Source organism: Pangasianodon hypophthalmus, chromosome 6 (assembly GCF_027358585.1).
Source record: "Pangasianodon hypophthalmus isolate fPanHyp1 chromosome 6, fPanHyp1.pri, whole genome shotgun sequence".
Taxonomy (NCBI): domain Eukaryota; kingdom Metazoa; phylum Chordata; class Actinopteri; order Siluriformes; family Pangasiidae; genus Pangasianodon; species Pangasianodon hypophthalmus.
The window spans coordinates 21088748-21107297 of NC_069715.1; the positions used below are offsets into that span (position 1 = coordinate 21088748).

Here is an 18550-nt window from a genome sequence, read left to right on the forward strand (position 1 = left end):
TTACAATGGTGTGATATGCAAAATAGTGTATCTTTTTTTTTAGTAATTATTATTTAAAAATAAGTATTTTTTAATAAACAGCCTTTTGCAGTACTTTATATATCATTATGCAAATAATGTTAAACATTAAACATGAAAACATTAAAAATTAACATTTAACTGGGTCTGTGTGGAATTGAAAATCAACATTTCTGAATTGTCAGTGGAATAAAGTGATTGACTGCGATATGTATTTAATGTAAAATTAATAGTCTCAGTGCGTATGTGCATATGCACATTAAAAAAAAAATTCATTGCACCACCAAGTGCAAAACCCAAAGTTCACATATGCACCCCACTCTCCTGCTCAGCTGACTGTAAAATAAATAAATAAATAAATAAATAAATAAATAAATAAATAAAGACCAAATGAGGTCCAAGTTAAAAATGATGGTTTGTGTTTGTTTATCATTCCAGTGCCCTTTTTCATGTATATTTTCTGTACATTCATTATATTTTCGGCTCTGACATTCAGAAATAAAAAGTTACTAGCTTAATGTAACAATAGAATGGTTATTCTTTTGGCCATTCTTCTAATTATTTGGACATAACTGAAGGGAAATTAGTATACAATTATAGGTAACAATAATATAGCTATTTAAAGGGAAATTGTACTGAATATTTTTCAGCTAGTTCTACTGACAGTCCAAAATATGTCCATATAATAATAATAATAATAATAATAATAATAATAATAATAATAATAATAAACACAGACAAAGTACATATGAACAGGATTATACCAACCCTACACCTAGCTGAAATAAGATCACAGCATTCTATGAGTCTGCTGTTTACATTTAAAAAAATTAAACATCAAACATCATCATTTCAATTAACTTACAGATATTAAGTGATATATTTTAATTTTAATTAAAAAATTCCATATAAATACTTGCAAGAATCTCTGAGTTTCTGAATTTCTGCAGCAGATAAAAATAAAATATATAGGTATCCAAAATAATGCAAGGGAAGTGTGAAACACAATACCTCCATGTGCATGTACGCACACATGCCAAGATGTAAAATCTTGTGATGTAAAAAATGAAAGCAAGATGCATCATGTCAGACCTTTTTCTACAACCAACAAAATTCAATTAAAAACAAATTGAAACTTTTTAGGGAAAAAAAAGAAAAAACTTACAATTACCTGGTTGAATAAGTGGGAAAACCAATTAATATTTTTTTCTTTTGCTTGTAATACAGTGCTCAGTCTTTTTGGGTTAGAGTCTACCAACTTAGCACATCATCGCACAAATTCCTTGGGACTAGAGCATCTTCAACAAGCACTTACACAGCCTTGCCCTAAATGCAGCATAATGCCAGTTGTGACACAGGAAGTATATCTTGCACCATGAAGAACTGTGGCCTATTCAGCAACTTCTCTCCAATGTTACAGGAGTGTAGCGGGGAGTGAATTGGGAAACCGATGTGACCTCAGGACGCATTAGAAAAAGGAAGGTCCCTGATATACTTTCAGTGGCTGCATCTCATTTTCTAAGCTTGAAGCCCACCCTGAGCTCTTATGTGTGGTAGAGAGCACATGGAATTTGCAACCAGGTATAAGAGCTGATGCAGAAACCATAAACTTAAAATCATTGCTACCAGTAAAGAGACAGGTGACCTCTCTAGTGGTACAAGCAAACTAAAGTCTGTGCTCAAATTCACACTGAACACACTTCAAAAATAAAAGAGTCGACACACTGGTTTGCAAAGCATATGATATGCTTGCCAGTATACATTTAATACCATGGTACAATCAAGAAGATAATCCCCATTAATAACATGGCCTTCAAGAAGATAATCCCCACAGGCGATTCAAAAGGGACAGAGGCCTTATAGGCAGGGACAAGCTATGGGAGCCATAGCAATGAAGCATGGGAAATTATTGATCTATTTACACACATTTACGTGTCTGTTGCAAATTCAATTGACTGGATAAAACTGTGTTGAGACATAGATCTGGGCAAGGGTATAAAATCATTTCTAAAGCTTTGAATGTTCCCAGGAGCACAGTGGGCTCTATCACAGTGAACTAGAAGAAGTTTGGAACCACCAGGACCCTTCCTAAAGCTGGCCATCCAGCCAAACCCAGTAACCATGCTAGGAGGGCTTTGGTCATAGAGGTGACCAAGAACACAGTAGTCACTCTAACAGAAATTAAGAAGTCCTCTGCTGGGCTTTATGGTAAAGTGGCTAGACAGAAGCCACTCCTCAGTAAAATGCATATTGGCAGGCACTTAAAGGACTGTGAAAGCATGGTCTGAAGAGACCAAAAATGTAATTTTTTGGGCTGAACTCCAAGCACAACATCTGGCAATACTGCCATCCCTACGGTGAAGCATGATGGCAGCATCATGCTTTCGGGTTGCTTCTCAGGGCAAAAATAAGGGCAAAATACAGATAGTTCCTTGAAGAAAACCTCGAGAGTGCACACGACCTCAGACTGAGGTGAAGGTTCACCTCTCAGCATGACAATGACCTGAAGTATACAGCCAGGACAGAGCTGGAGTGGCTTCAAGCCCAGCCAAAGCCCAGACCTGAACCCCAAAGAAAATCTGTAGAGACCTGATGATGGCAGTTCACAGATGCTCCCCATCCAATCTGATTGAGCTAGAGAGAATCTGCCAGGAAGAATGGGAGAAGTTGGCCAAATCCAGGTGTGCAAAGATTGTAGAGACTTACCCAAGAAGCTGTAATTAATGCTAATGGTGCAGTATGCAGTATCATAAGGTTTTGCATAAACTTGTGGAGTCCATGTAAGTTCGAGTGCACACTGTCATTAAAGCAAAAAGGGGACATACCAAATACTTAGAATCTCTGAAATTCATGTAATTTTTTTAATGGACAAAATGATGCGAGAAACAAAAAACATCCTGTGAGCAGAGGGTCTGCAGGCTGAACCACCTTGTTAATGACAGAGATCAGAGGAGAATGACCAGACTGGTCTGAGCTGACAGGAAGTCTATAGTAACTCAAATAAGCACTCTTTATGACCATGGTGAGCAGAAAAGCACCTCAGAACACACAACACATAAAACCTTGAGGTGGATGGGCTACAACAGCAGAAGTCCACATCAGGTTCTGCTCCTGTCAGCCAAGAACAAGAAGCTGAGGCTGTCATGGGCACAGACTCACAGAAACTGGAGAATTGAAGACTGTTTTCTAATCTTCAACAGTCCAGTTTGGGTAAGCCTGTGCCTCAGATTCCTCAGATTCCTGTTCTTGGCTGACAGAAGTGGAACCCAGTGTGATCTTCTGCTGTTATAGCCCATCCACTGCAAGGTTTGATGGTTTGTGCATTCAGAAAGATGTTTTTCTGCTCACCACGGTTGTAAAGAGTGATCATATGAGTTATTATATCTTTCCTGGCAGCTCGAACCAATCTGGCCATTTTTCTTTGACCTCTCATCAACGAGGCATTTCACCCACAGAACTGTTGTTTTGTGTTTTTCGCACTATTCTGTGTAAACTCTATAGACTGTTGTGTGTGAAATTCTCAGGAGATCAGCAGGTTATGAAATTACCCTAACCCAGCCCTTCTGGTACCAACATCCATGCCACGTTTAAAGTCACAGATATCACACTTTTTCTTCATTTTGATGTTTGCTGTGAACATTACCTGAAGCTCTTGACTTCTGCATGATTTTATGCATTGCACTGCTGCCACATGATTGGCTGATTAGCTAACTGTGCTCCTAATATGGTTAGTGTACATACAGTATATGTCATCTTATCAGGATATTGTGTTTTCAGGATGTTGAACAGCTGAAACTACCATCCTCAGGTACATGATGACAGGGCTACTGACCATCATGATCAGTGTATATTATTGGTTCCTATGTGATCACATGAGGCCTATATATAATTTGGATTCACCACCAGAGGGCCTTCACATGCTAGATATTTGAATCTACAGTGTGTGTGTGTGTGTGTGTGTGTGTGTGTGTTTTGCAGTAGGCTAGCTTTGTGTCTCCTTGTCAGAGAGGGGGCGATACTGCGCTATAGACAGACGCTATAGAGACTGAGTGGCTCTTACTACAGAGACCTGATGGTGGTGTGACAGTGTCGCCTGATCAGGACGCGATTATACACGCTTATACTCTTGGATATGTGCCTTTTAAAATGTGATCGATTAAATACTGGGACGTGTCGAATAATCAGATGTAGATTAGATTAGACAGAGTCGACGTGCCTCCTTCCCGCGCGGCCATCTGAATCATCACAGGGATTCGTGACACGGATTCTGCTGGACGAATAAAAAAAATGGCCAGAGCATCAAGGTAAGACCTCGAAATTCGCAAAGAAATCGATTATTTGTGTTCATTTTCATATTGCGCGCAGGGTTCTGAGGTTTGATTGATGCTGATGCGCATATCTGGGAAATCTTTCATCACCTATTGTATCCTGATGCAGCATCCTCTCTCATCATCATGTGGAATAGTGTGTGAGACACGAAATAGTAATCCATTGTCTGAATTACACACTGAAGCCAGTGTCATTTCTATTACTGTTCACAGTGTTATTTATAGGAGCTGCCATGACAAAACCCCCAAAAATAAAAACTATGTCGCATAATAGATTTTATCCTATTATTATTATTATTATTATTATTATTACTAGAAAATTAGATCTAGGCTAGACAGCAAAATCCCCAGTGAATTAACGGCTACAGTTTCATTTAACTCATATTTAAAGCTGTTTCAGTGGATGAATGAGATTTGACCCTGATAATGGTGTTCTCATAATATTCAGCATAAAGTAAACATGAATATATATGGTAAAACAAGATAAGTGTTCAATATATCTTTAAATGAACTATTATAATGCTGAATTAACACACCTGCCATTTTAATTAACTTGAAATAACACACACACACACTGTTGAATTAACTCTTATTAGCCAATGTTAAATTAAATAATATGCTGGTAAATCAGATCATACAGTGTTAGATTGCTGTCACCTAAATTAAATTAAATCCTTCAGTATTTAAAAGTTTGGGGATTTTTTTTTACATTTTGTTTCCTTAATCTCCAAGACTTTTAAATTAACACCTACAGTGTTGAATTAACCCCTAGGGCTCTATTTTCATGAAAGAAAGCTTAATTTGGTGGTCAAATTCAGTGTTACCCGGCCTGTTACAGGCAAGTTGTGGGCACCGTGGGGAAGGGCTAACCCATGCAAATCCCAAAATGGCCCAACTTGGGTTTTTTGTTAACAGCCTACACTTTGGCATGCCCACATGAATCCTGTGTAGGACCACAGTGGGTTGCCCACATCGAGCCATTGTTGTGGGGCCAATGTCGTGCCGATGTGAAAATCCCCAGTGCGGATTTTCCCCGATGAGGGTGCCTACATTCTGCCCTCACTGGCCTGATGTGGGCATGTTTACTGGGTACTTTTTTGGTTTGGTTCACATCAATTTTTTGGCTTTGAACAAAACAATATAATTGTATCTCATTACAGAAACATCACTGTGCTGCACTGCGCACTCATTTGCACTGTGCACTCATGAGAGGAGCTGATTTGATTATATACCTTACAACACCTCTTAAGAATGTATTCATTCAAAACCCATAATTTATTTGCACTACTCTGTGTCATGTTACCACCTGCGCCAATGGTCACAGAGATTCCAAAAATATACAGTATCCTGATTATATGCCTTGTTTTTGCATGTGCCCCATCTTCACAAAAATAGAGCCCTTAGTGCCCATCTGCACTTACATAAACATTGTAGGTGGTCTAAGTGCAAGTTGCACTTTACACATTGCAGGTGCAATGCTGTATGTGTAAATTCTTGCTTTCTAAGCCTGGATCTTTGGATTTTTGCTTTCTGTGCCTCTTGAAGCATTTAAAGAAGAAGCTGTGACTTGATGTTTCAATTGGTTTTATAAAATTTCAGACCAAAATAGATTTTAGGAGAGTCTTTATGTATATAAACATCTCAAACGCCCAGTTTTTTATTCATTTTGATTTTGATGGTGTACGATGTGTACAACACACAACATTAATCTCAGCAGATAATACTTCTGTGTTAAAGTTGCAGGTGATGAAGAAAGATGCATGTAATTTTATAGTAATATTCTTGCTTCAATGGTATAATAATGAATTTAACACAGTAAGAGTTCATTTAACAGTGTGTATGTGTGTGTGTTAATTAATAACTAGGTGTTAAACAAAGGCAAAACTGAATAAACAGTAAAATGGCAAATTCACTGAAATTTAAAAAGTTAATTTTCAGAGAGGTCCATCCCATTTTGAATTGCAGAACCCAATGCAGGGCTTTTTGAAGAGGGGACGCAGCAGTGTTTTGTAGGGTTGTTCCTAACAGAAGTGATAAAAATCATTTACCTCAAAGGGCCCTTTCAAACGGTCATTTTCAACTGATTTCAATACATCAAGTGACAAACACTTCGTCTTTACTCTGTTTTAATACTGAATGAACAAATGGCTATGAAAACATGCAGGCTTACCTATATATCTTCAGCCCCATGTCTAAAACATTATATTTAGTAATATTAAATTGAACTGAAAAACAGCTAAAAGTATAGTGTTGCAGCAAGTAGGATCTTTGATTTGATTTTTTTTTCCAAAACAGTTTTATGTTTTGACGTTGCCTTCATGGTATCGCCATACCTCTTGTATTTCCATGTTTTTCTCTGCAAAGCTACAAAATCAGATTAAGTGAATAGCAGCACATAAATATAGTTGGAGACAGTGTGGGGAAATTTTTGTTGCTTAGTACATTTGTTCATTATTAAAATGTGATGCTGTTTGTTGAGAAATTGTTCTGCAACAAAACACTGGCTTCAACTTTATAAAGTAACATTTGACTGCAAAGGTGGGGGACCTTTCTGAGTTCTCACTGTGAAGCCTTTTGCATGATGATGATCCTTTCAGAGTGGACCACAGCTTTTGTCAAAAAAAATATCATTTAAATACTGACAATAAATTATTATAATTATGAATGAACATTTGATTGGGCATGTCAGAAGTTCTCCTCTTTTCTTCCACAGCACTTAACCAACCTCTCAGAACAATAAAAACCAGAATGCTACAGCACAACAACAATAATAACTACCCTTGCCTGGACGTGGCCCATAGAGAGCTGCTCCATGGTTGCAGGCGAAATGGTACTACGTTCAGTAGTGCCCTTGGATTCGGCGCAATCCCGCTAATTAAAGGTCTTAGGGCTTGGGCAGTAAGTGGAGGATATTCGAGAAGTAAGAGAAAAGCTGCAGCTGCTTGTCAAGCATCTGACACAGCTCATGAGAGCAGAATTGGAACCAGCCATAGGAAGACACATTCATGTCATACACCTGGGGTCAGGCAAGGAGGACTTGGTGCTCTAGTGACTGTGGCCACATTGAAGGACTCAGATGGAGGCAGGCAAACCCAGACTCGATGCCTCTTTCTCAAAGCTGAAGGATGTAATTACCTCTGTGCTGTGGGGACCAGAGTGGATGGAAGAAAATCTGGAAAAGGGAGTCAGGATGGTGTGGGAATTTGTGATGGAAAACCTGTCAGAAAGTGGAGAAAGTCTAGCAAGAGACCTAAATCCATGGAGAACATCTCAGTAGCTGAGAATAAAAAGGGAGTTGCCTCTACAAAACTGGAACTTTTGGACAAATGTTCCATAACACAGTGCCTAAAGGCAAAAAGTGCCCTGACAGCGATTAACAATGAAGAAGATCATCTAAATAGGTCACAATTTTCCGCTCTACATGAGATGTGTGAACCAGCCACATGCAGCCCTTCTACCAAATATGATTCTAGTACAGAAGTGAAGGAAGACACAACACTAGCCTCTTGCCCCGAACTAAATGATTGTGAGGTTTTTGTTAGACAAGACACACCTATTTCTACAAGTGACTACACAGATAAGACCACACAAATCAGTAAACACGAGAATGATCTTACAGCTGATGTGAATCTGAATCATGTTTTAAAATCCAAGGAAATTGGTATGCCAAACTCTGAAGAGCATAGTCCAGAATTTGGAGTGGATATACATAACAAAAATGGAATCTTATCCACCAATAGCCATAGCCACTATAACACCACAGACACCATTAAATATGAGATTGACATTTTAGCAGATAGACATCTGAGTAAATCCAATGAATTTGGTGTGGAGAAATCTAAACAGCATGGTCTAGAGTCTGAAGTACTTTCAGAGGACACCAGTAAGACAAATGGAACTTTGTTAACCATTAGTCATAGCCACTGTGAGGAGACTATCATACCCCCTGCATCCAGCAACCATTCAGATGATACTTTATTAACAATTATACAAGTGGAACAGGAGATAAAGAAGAAAATAGATGACAGTTCCTTTAACCATGACATGGAGGAGATTGTCCATTTTGGTGAAATGAAGAAAGACACGGCTAGTGCCTCTAATCAGGACATCAATCATGTGAGTGAACCAGCAGAGGAGCATTGGGGGTCACCTGCATGTTCTTCTCATCATAAGCAGCAAATAATCATGGAAGTAAATGTGACATTTGAGGATGGAAAAAAATTAAACACCACAAATGAGGCTTTTGAAGAGCTTGCTAATTCTTTATCACAAGGTTCTGGCTCTTTCAATGTTGCTAATGCTATTACATCCCTGCCTAATCCGGCCCCCACCACAAACAGAACTGCCCTCAGATCCATAAGTAGGCAGCAACAGGAGGAGACCAAGGGTAGGAGATTAGTACTAAAACCAGCATTGGAGCTGCTAGAAAAGCAGGAGAGAGGCCAGGAAGCGGACAAAGTGGCGGACGAAGGGCCTGAAGTGGTGGATGAGGAAGATGGAGATGAGTTTGGAGTCTTTATGAAGGCAGGAGATGAGCAGGTCTGGAATGAAGGATTCCACGAGCTCAAAAAAGTGCCTTGTGAGAAGTTTGCTGGCATTGGTGAGTGAGTATTACAACTTTATTGTACACTAGCTCCTGTAGTGTTCACTACCTGTTCTGTCTGATAGGATTGCTCTGTCCCACTGCCCCAGGTTGTCTCTTAAGATTTTATAGCAATGCATTTTTAAGATGGTCATCCCAGTGATGGTCAGTATAAACAATACATTATGTTTCTGTTTCATATTATTTATATTGACTCTCAGGTCAAAGTAACCCTAAATAAGGCTGTACACTATTAAAAACACAATAATGTGATTATTGTAATTATTTAATACATTTAAGGGAAGATAGGAGCATAGTTTAATAACTTTTTTAATCATCTTCACCTGGATTGTTTAGAACCCAGGTGAAGTTTAGAACCACAATAAGACTAAATACTCTAAATGCTAAATATAAATCAGAGTGAGAGGTTTTTTTTTTGGCTATACCAGTAAGACTTACATTAATCTGGACTGACTTTGACGCCTGCAGACTCCCTCACTTCTCATAAATTCTCTGGGAATGCATCTCTCTCTCTCTCTCTCTCACACACACACACACACACACACACTCCAGTGAGCATGTTAGCCTTGTACTAGGTACAGCTCAAAAGAGTCAGGCTAACGCAAAGGACACTGTGGGAAATCTTGCCTTATTGTGCCCATAAATAAGTTTACAAAGTAGATACTGTATACTGTATATAGATACTGTAGATATATCGGGAAGTGCCAGTCAGATACTGAGTATCAGTAGAAAGCTGATATTTGCCTGAAGCACTGGATTGTGAACACAGTGCACACATTGTCTTACAGCATGCTGCCACAATAGCAATCAAAAGTTACTTATTTAAATCTGAAGGTATGAGGCTAGTGCAGCCAATGTATATGGGAAACTTATAGCCTCCGGTTTAGGACTGGTCAAACTGCTTGTGGGCTCTATTTTTGATAGAGCATAATGATCATAACGCCTGCACAAAAACAAGACTTAAAAATCACAGCGTTGTATTGTTTTGGTAACTTCGGGACCATTGGTACAGGTGGTAATATGGCACAGAGCAGCGCAAATGTAAAAAGGCATGGGTTTCAAATGATTATATTATCAAGAGATGTGGTTATGCATGCTACTTACATTATATAATACACTATATAATAAGAGATGCATAGTACACTATATGACCAAAAGTTTGTAGACACCTGAGCATAATATTCATACAGTGTGTGCTTGTTGAACATCCCATTCCAGATTTAGTCCCAATTTGCTGTTATCCTCCACTCCTCTGAGAAGGCTTTACACTATATTTTGGAGCGTGGCTGTGGGGATTTTCCCATAGAGCCACAAGAGCATTAGTGAGGTCAGGTACTGATGCTGAGTGAGGAGGCCTGAGGTGCAGTCACCATTCCAGTTCATCCCAAAGGTGTTCAGTGGGATTGAGGTCAGGGCTCTGTACACTCGAGTTCTACCACTCCAACCTTGGCAAAACATGTCTTCCTGTGATAATGACAGTGTGCACAGGGGCATTGTCATGCTGGAACAGGTTTGTACCCCTTAGTTCCAGTGAAGGGAAATTGTAATATTAGCCTACAAAGACATTCTATACAATTGTGTGCTTCCAAATTTGTGGCACCAGTTTGGGGAAGAACCACATATGGGTGTGATGGTCAGGTGTCCGCAAACTTCTGGCTATATAGTGTATATTATGCAATCTAGACTCATAATTGAAAAATATATACATGCTATATTCAATAAGTGCTCATGGGCCTCTACATAGATTGCTAGTTACATGTTCAATATATTTAAAAAATGCACTTTTCAGTACATCGCTTGCATATTGCAAGATAATTAAAGCCCTGCTTCACACCAGATTCAACACTGAAAACCAATTGCACACTTGGAGGAATATGAGGAGTCTTTGAATCACTAAGTGATTTTGAGATCAAGCATCAAAAGAAGGTCATGCAAAAGAAAAAAAAATCAGGAGAGCTGAAAAATAATACTGTTGGTATTCTAACATCACTGATATTGCTGACTATTGCATAAATAAATTTGTTATTTCAATAATGTTATTTTGGAATTATAATGGATTTGGATGGATTCTACTCTTCACTTACGTGCGTGTTAAAAAGAATGGGTGCACGATTTTTACAGTGTGTGTCACAGCTGGTGTAGATGTCACATAGTAGTCCATGCTTGACTAAAAGATGCTTCATAGAAGAACTTCTTGTTTGCTCTCATTTTTACAGATGAAGTAAATACGTTTGTTGTTACTTTTTGGGTGAAGTGGCCTATTTATTTTGAAGTGGGGTGATATAAATAGTATGCATACACAAAGCCAGTTTGTTAGAAATGGGACAAGACTTGTAAGTCTGTGCTAAGAGGGATTTCAAGACTCAGTAACAAGCACATTTATTATCCCAAATCATTTTGATTATCCCACTTTTGCTGTGTCCTCCGTCCACGCAATCCTTTGTTTTATGACCATTAAAATAGCAACAGAGGGCAAATGCAAAAAAATTGGCTTGCACCCAACCAAAATAGCAACACGCCAGTGTTGTAACCAGCAAATTATGCTTGCATTGGCAAAAAATAGAGCCCAGTATGTCATACAGTGTCAAAAACCACATAATCAAGTCATAAGCAAGTGTTGAAGATACCTCAAGAAACTACATAGTAAAGAGTATAAAGATTTAGGCATACAGTTTGCACAATGCTAAAGTGGCAGCTATAAGTTTCCATTAATTCTTAGATACTTCAGCTCCATGGGTCTTGTGCAAAATTAAAGTAGCAAACTTCAGACAACACATGTCCTTGCTAATTGACATTTGGGGTAAGGGGAATGTTTTGTTTGTTTGTTTGTTTTGTTAGTTTTTTGGCAGACTACTGCGTTAGGCTGATCCAAATAGGGCAGGCAGTACGTACAGGCAGTAAACAAAAATAGGCTGCTTTGTTCAGTTTTGAAATAAGGTCATTAAAGTAGATCAGTTATGAAAATGGGCAACAGATGAAAATTATTACTTAATAATTTTAGCACATTAAAATAGCATAATAACAAACATTCAGTTGTTTGCTTACACAGGAATATAGTATACAGGAGTATAACACAAAAGAGGTTTACTTTGATATTTTATTTCAACAGACACTGGAAACTCCTCTGTTTCAAATGAACCCCCATCCTGGATGTCTGATTGGACCAGAGACCTGTCAATCAAGCAATCAGAGGACACATGGACTGCCTTCAAGCAGGAAGTGGTCAGCAGAGGAACAGAGAAGGAGTCCTGGTTTTCGACTGCTGTGGAAAACATGCACCTCACACACTCATCTCTCATTACTGTGGTACGTGTGAATCCATTGAACTACTTACCATATACAGTCATGGGAAAAAGAAAGCACACCCTCCTTTAATTCTACACTGATCAGCCGTAACATTAAAACCACCTGCCTAATGTTGTGTAGGTCCCCCTTGTGCTGCCAAAACAGCTCTGACCAGTCAAGGCATGGACTCCACAAGACCTCTGATGGTGTGCTGTGGTATCTGACACCAAGACGTTAGCAGCAGATCCTATAAGTCCTCTAAGTTGTGAGGTGGGGCCTCCATAGAATGGTCTTCTTTGTACAGCACATCCCACAGATGCTCGATCAGATTGAGGTCTGGGGAATTTGGAGGCCAAGTCAACACCTTGAACTCTTTGTCATGTTCCTCAAACCATTCCTGAACAATTTTTACAGTATGGCAGGGCGCATTATGCTGCTTAAAGAGGCCATTGCCATTAGGGAATACCGTTGCCATGAAAGGGGTGTACTTGGTCTGCAGCAATGTTTAGGTAGGTGGTACATGTCAAAGTAACATCCACATGAATGCTAGGCCCCAAGGTTTCCCAACATAATATTGCCCAGAGCATCACACTGCATCTGCCGGCTTGCCTTCTTCCCATAGTGCATCCTGGTGCCATCTCTTTCCTAGGTATGTTACACACATGCACCTGGCCGTCCACATGATATAAAAGAAAAGGTGATTCATAAGACCAGGCCACCTTCTTCCATTGTTCTAAGGTCCAGTTCTGATGCTCACTTGCCTATTGTAGGCGCTTTCGGTGGTGGACAGGGGTCAGCATGGGTACTCTGACCGGTCTGCGGCTATGCAGCCCCATACACAGCAAGCTGCAATGCACTGCACTGTTCTGACACCTTTCTATCATAGCCAGCATTAACTTTTTGAGCAGTTTGTGCTACAGTAGGTTTTCTGAGGGATCAGACCAGACAGGCTAGACTTTGCTCCCCATGCGCATCAATGAGCCTTGGGCGCCCATGACCCTTCACTTCACCTGTCAGTGGTTTTAATATTATGGCTTATCAGTGTATGTTTTTATTTATCAGGGCCTAAATAACAGTTGTGTTGCCCTCACCAACTTCTATAAACAAATAAATGACCACAGGTGACACAAAAAACACAGCATATTTCAATATGTAGTCATTTATCCCAAAAACTAAACCAACATTCAGAAACCTGGTGGGACAAAAATAACTACATCCTTCCTATTTCCTCAAACATTAAGAGAATATTTAGCAGCCAGGTGTTACTAATGACATGCACAAGATTAGTTAATCATCAAGAAATGTGATTGTCTCTATAAAAGCAGAACTTTTGGCACTTTGGTGGTCTGGACCACTCAGGTGTGTGTATACGTTATGCCAAGCAGAAATGACATTAGTCATGACCCATGTTGGGAAAAACCAAACACAGCATATCACCACAAACACCCCATACCAACTGTCAAGTATGGTGGTGGAGGGGTGATGATTTGGACTTGTTTTGCAGTCACGGGACCTGGGCAAACTTGCAGTCATTGAGACAACGATGAACTCCACTTTATACCAGAATATTCTTGAGACAAACATGAGGCCACCTGTTCAGCAGGGCTGAAATTGGGTAATGCAACAGGACAGTGATCCGAAGCACACCAGCAATTTGACATCTGAATGGCTAAAGAAGAAAAAAATCAGGGTGCTGGAATGGACAAGTTTAAGTCCAGATCTCAACCCCACTTAAGATATTGTGGCAGTATCTTAAGAGAGCTGTGGATAAACAAATGCCCACAAACATCAATGAACTGAAGGGATGTTATAAAGAAGAGTGGCCCAAAATTTCCCAAAACCATGTGAGAGACTGGATACAGATACAGATACGGAAAACGTTTACTTCAAGCTATTGTTTCTAAAGGTGGTTCTAGGTTACTGAATTATAGGGTGTACTTATTTTTCCCACATGGTTTCTGAATGTTGGTTTATTTTTGGGAAAAAAATACTACATATTGAATTCTGTTGTGTTTTTCATTGTCTCCTGAGGTTACTTGTTTATAGAAGGTGGTGAGGACCATACAACTGTAGGCCCTGATAAATAAAAACACAGAATTGAAGGAGGGTGTACTTTCTTTTTTCCCATGACTATATTTATTTCAAATGATAACACATGTACACACATACCGTACACGCCGCCTTGGTCTCAAACCGCACATCATTCACTAGGCACATTATGTACATGACTGTTTAGTATTTTTTAGTATTTTAGTCTTTCTACTGTTTTATTGGTAGATGATGCACACGTTTATCAATAATTATGAAACTAATGTTTATCCACTGTTTTTCTGGTTGGCTGTGGTTGGTGTCCATCTGTGTGTGTGTGTGTGTATGCATGCAGCCAAATGTGTTTTTAGAAGCCTTTCCCTATCTAAAATCCTCCTGTGGAGATTCTGACTGCATTCCCACATTGGCAGAGCTGCTGCGAGGTTCTGCAGCAGAAAACAGACCTGAAAAAAATGGGTACGTCTGAGTAAATTTGATTATTTTAGGTTTCTTTAGCTTTGGTTGTGTCTGTAGTGTGAGCTACTTAGCAATATTGTGTCCTGTTGCCTCAAGCTCTTTAGATTTTACAACAGTACAACTGTAATATCCATCTTCTCTTTGTCTCAGTAATGATCAATGTAAACAGTGCTTTTAGAAACCCAGCTCCAAGCAGCTGTCTTGCCAGCTGACATAACCAACAACTTTAAAATCAAAATCAAAATATAACTAAACTGTAACTAAAATATGATTGCATTAGAGAAACTGACCCGAGCATATATAATATTATTCACTCATTCGTTCATCTTCAGTAACTGTTTTATCCTGGTCAGGATCATGGTGGATCTGGAACCTATCCTGGGAGCACTGGGCGTGTTCTGTGAACACACCCTGCTTTTATTTTGTGCTGTGGTGGTTTTTGTGAGTTATTCACCTTTTGCAGGTTATTCTGTGACTTTGTTAATGCCCTCTTGTGGCAAGTCACAATATTGCAGTATTGCATCATGTTACTAGTATAAGAAGAATATATACAATAATTTCTCTTGGAAAATGAATACTGGTAAAATAAAATAAAATGAAATAAAATTAAATAAAATAAAATAAAATAAAAACTGATTAAAGAGTCAGCATTTCACTTAACAGTCAGCAACAAACAGGAATCTGAGACTGTTGATCAAAAAAAATCTTAAAATGCACTGCTTCACTCTTTGAATAAAGTGTGACTCAGTGATGAATTGATTCTTTGTCTGATAGTTACACAATGCCTCTCTGTTACTGAATGATGTGAAGTATAAACTAGATTTATTTGATGTTTAAGGAGGCAGAGTCTACTAGATGGCCTTCAGGATCTGGACCGCATGATTGGTGTGAAATACAAGGTGGCAGAGTCTCTGTCCCGAAAGCTTCTCCTGCAGTCATTGGAGTTGAGGACCCTGAAACCTGTAAGTTCAGTTGTTGTTTAATTTTTATAACAGTGAAAAAAAATCCACACACAGTCTTACCATTTACATATTTGTAACAAAATACTTGACTAAAACTTGTACTAAAATTATCCATTATCCAGCTTTAAAGATATTTGTGTTTTGATTTGAAAGCATAAAGCTATCATATGCAGATTTATGCTATAATCGTGATTTCCTCCTTCAGGAGCGTGCAGGTGGCCATAAACACAACATGGCAAAGTTTTCACCAAACCTTCCAATGTCCAACCAGCAGTTAGCGGCTAACGCTAAAAGAAGACTCTCTTATGACATCAACAGAAACATCATGTCATAGTTTCCAATTTTAAATCACTCTATTCTTCAACAGCTGGAGAAAGAATAACTTCAGATGAAAACAAGCAGAATTGTTCCCTTCCCTCTGCAGTCACATGGGAGATTAGTTGTTGTATATTTATGTCTGTTAGTATTTTAGTATGTCCATTTCCCCAACAACCTATTTAAAAATGAAAAGTTATCACATGCATCCTGATGTTGCTAAAAGACAGACATTCCTGGGTCAACAAGGATCAGCTTGATCATATGACATCACCACATTTACCTAACACTAACTAACTATATAATGAACTTTGCTACTGGTTTTGATTACACAATAAAAGCATTTACCTAATGTTAGCTTGCTAGTACTTAACATCAGATATCTAATGCTGGAGAGGGAACATTGATATTAGTTAAGCCATCTAGTTAGCTGGTTAACTTATCGAATGTTACCAGACTATTATATTATTTCTTTCATTCATTCATCATCTATATCCTGTGTTGTGGTGGATTTGGAGCCTATCCTGAGAACACTGGGCGCTAGGTAGGAGTCCATCACAGGACACATAGCACACACATTCAAACATTCACTCACACCTATGGGTAATTTACCGTATCCAATCCACCTACCAGCATGTTTTTGGGAGGTCGGAGGAAACCGGAGAAGAAAAGGAAAATCATGCGGACAGAGGGAGAACACAGGAAGAACAGAAACTCCTCACACAAACACACTATTGTTACACAAACAGTAACAAATGCTGTATTATGTACTTACATTATGCCTGGACAATTAAAAGCACAGGCTAGGGATAATTTCACATGATTTAATGATTTCACATGATGCAATAACCTAGTGACATTCAAATTTCTCCCTTATTGACCCAGGGATCAGTTGCTCATTTTACAGATACTTTTATCTGAAGTAATTTACAAGCATAGGTATAGAAGAAGAACAAGAGGAACAATAACAACAACAAGAAAAATAATTAAAGGTCTTTTTAAGGGCTTAATAGCAGCACGCTGAACTTAGATTTCAAGTCACCAATAAGGTAACTTATTGTCCCCTGTGTGGACAATAAGAACATTTGGACATTAAAATTATATTTACTAGTCCTGTGCCAAAACTCGATCCATGCTGTTACACTTTACATTTTCTTCTTTGTAATGGAAGTTCCAATAATGCACTTATTGTTCTGGTTCTTGTCTATCTAATTACACTTGTTTCAGAATAAATATTTGTTGTCCAATCTATCATCCTATCTCACTGTTAAGTGAAATGAATGATGAATATTTGGGTTTTTTCAGACCATTAAAATCAAACTGCTTTTATTTTATTTTTCATTTGAATCAGAAAACTGCAGTGTGCCATTTTTACCAAATGTGAAATTCTGAAGAATAAAGACTGTATTTTCTCAGTTTGAAGATCATGTACTCCTGTCAACATGTCGATTGATAATAATAATAAAAATGGAATCAGTGGATTTGACTTTGTTTCTGCAAATGGCTGATTTTGGTTGCAAAGAAACATACGATTATGGTTATTTATCGCATACTCATTTTTCCCAGTGAAGTGTGAAGGAGTTAAAGGAACAGTTTGTCCTGAAATGTATGCTTGGTGTTTCAAGCTTGCTTCTTTAATTTTACACACTCACATTAAATGACATCAGTAATTCGTATATGAACAGGTTCATACAATAGCAGAAAAAGTCTATATTTTCATTTATTCATTCTTCTTCAGTAGCCACTTTATCATTGTAAGGTTTGAGGTGAATCTGGCAGGAATACACTCTGGATGGGATGCGGGTCCATTACAGGGCACCATGCACACGTTCATTCACACCTTGGGGGCAATTTAGCATAGCCAATCCAACCCTGTGAGAAGAAACCCACGTGGACATGGGGAGAATGTGTAAAACTCCAAATAGACAATAACCTGAACTCAGGATCAAACTGGGGACCCTGGAGCTGTGAGCCAGAAACGCTACCTGCTGCATCACCATGCCACTCAGAGGTCCATATTAAATATGCAAATCAAATCAAATAATTATTTTTCAAATAACTTCTAACATAAAATTTAAAGTTGCACTTGCTATTCTGAATCTAGTGCATTGGACTCACACTATTGTCCTTTTCATGAATCATTTGCTTTCTTTTTATGTGGTTCAACTTGTCAGGTTATGTACATATGTTCAATTCTTTTGGTTGTTGTTCGCACAATTATGTATTTGTTTTTGTAAAAGCAGTGGTAGCTTTTGCTTTATAACAGCCTGCCTCTGCTTCAACCATCCTCTTTGCAGTAGTGTGGCAGATCTTTGCTTTGAATGTCCCTAGGACTAACAAGCTCATTGTGGACTTATTGAGGGACACAATCCTATTGACGGTGATTGCTTACCTGTGGAAATTGTTCAGCTCTCAGTGTCTGTCTCTCTCTCTCTCTCTCTCTTGGTCCCTGAACACCAACAGTACCTAAAATGATTCAACAATGTATGTTCTTTCTGAGGAGACTATAATATTATGGAATGAATTTAATAACT

At 38.6% G+C, this 18550-nt stretch overlaps 1 protein-coding gene across 1 annotated transcript; it reads left to right on the forward strand.

Moving 5' to 3' along the window:
• The first annotated feature begins 4013 nt into the window (after positions 1-4013).
• si:ch211-14c7.2 (uncharacterized) lies at positions 4014-17502 on the forward strand. Its single transcript, XM_026913403.3, has 6 exons — positions 4014-4322; positions 7060-8946; positions 12059-12255; positions 14618-14739; positions 15578-15701; positions 15907-17502. The coding sequence occupies exons 2-6, from the start codon at positions 7095-7097 to the stop codon at positions 16033-16035; spliced, it is 2424 nt and encodes an 807-aa protein (XP_026769204.3). The 5' UTR covers positions 4014-4322; positions 7060-7094; the 3' UTR covers positions 16036-17502.
• The last annotated feature ends 1048 nt before the right edge of the window (positions 17503-18550 follow it).

Bases quoted from the DNA above. Each gene is read 5' to 3' on its own strand.
- si:ch211-14c7.2 (XM_026913403.3), top strand. From the start codon at position 7,095: ATGCTACAGCACAACAACAATAATAACTACCCTTGCCTGGACGTGGCC. The intron at 12,256-14,617 runs GTACGTGTGAAT...GTATGCATGCAG, and splicing joins ACTCATCTCTCATTACTGTG to CCAAATGTGTTTTTAGAAGC. The intron at 15,702-15,906 runs GTAAGTTCAGTT...TTCCTCCTTCAG, and splicing joins AGTTGAGGACCCTGAAACCT to GAGCGTGCAGGTGGCCATAA.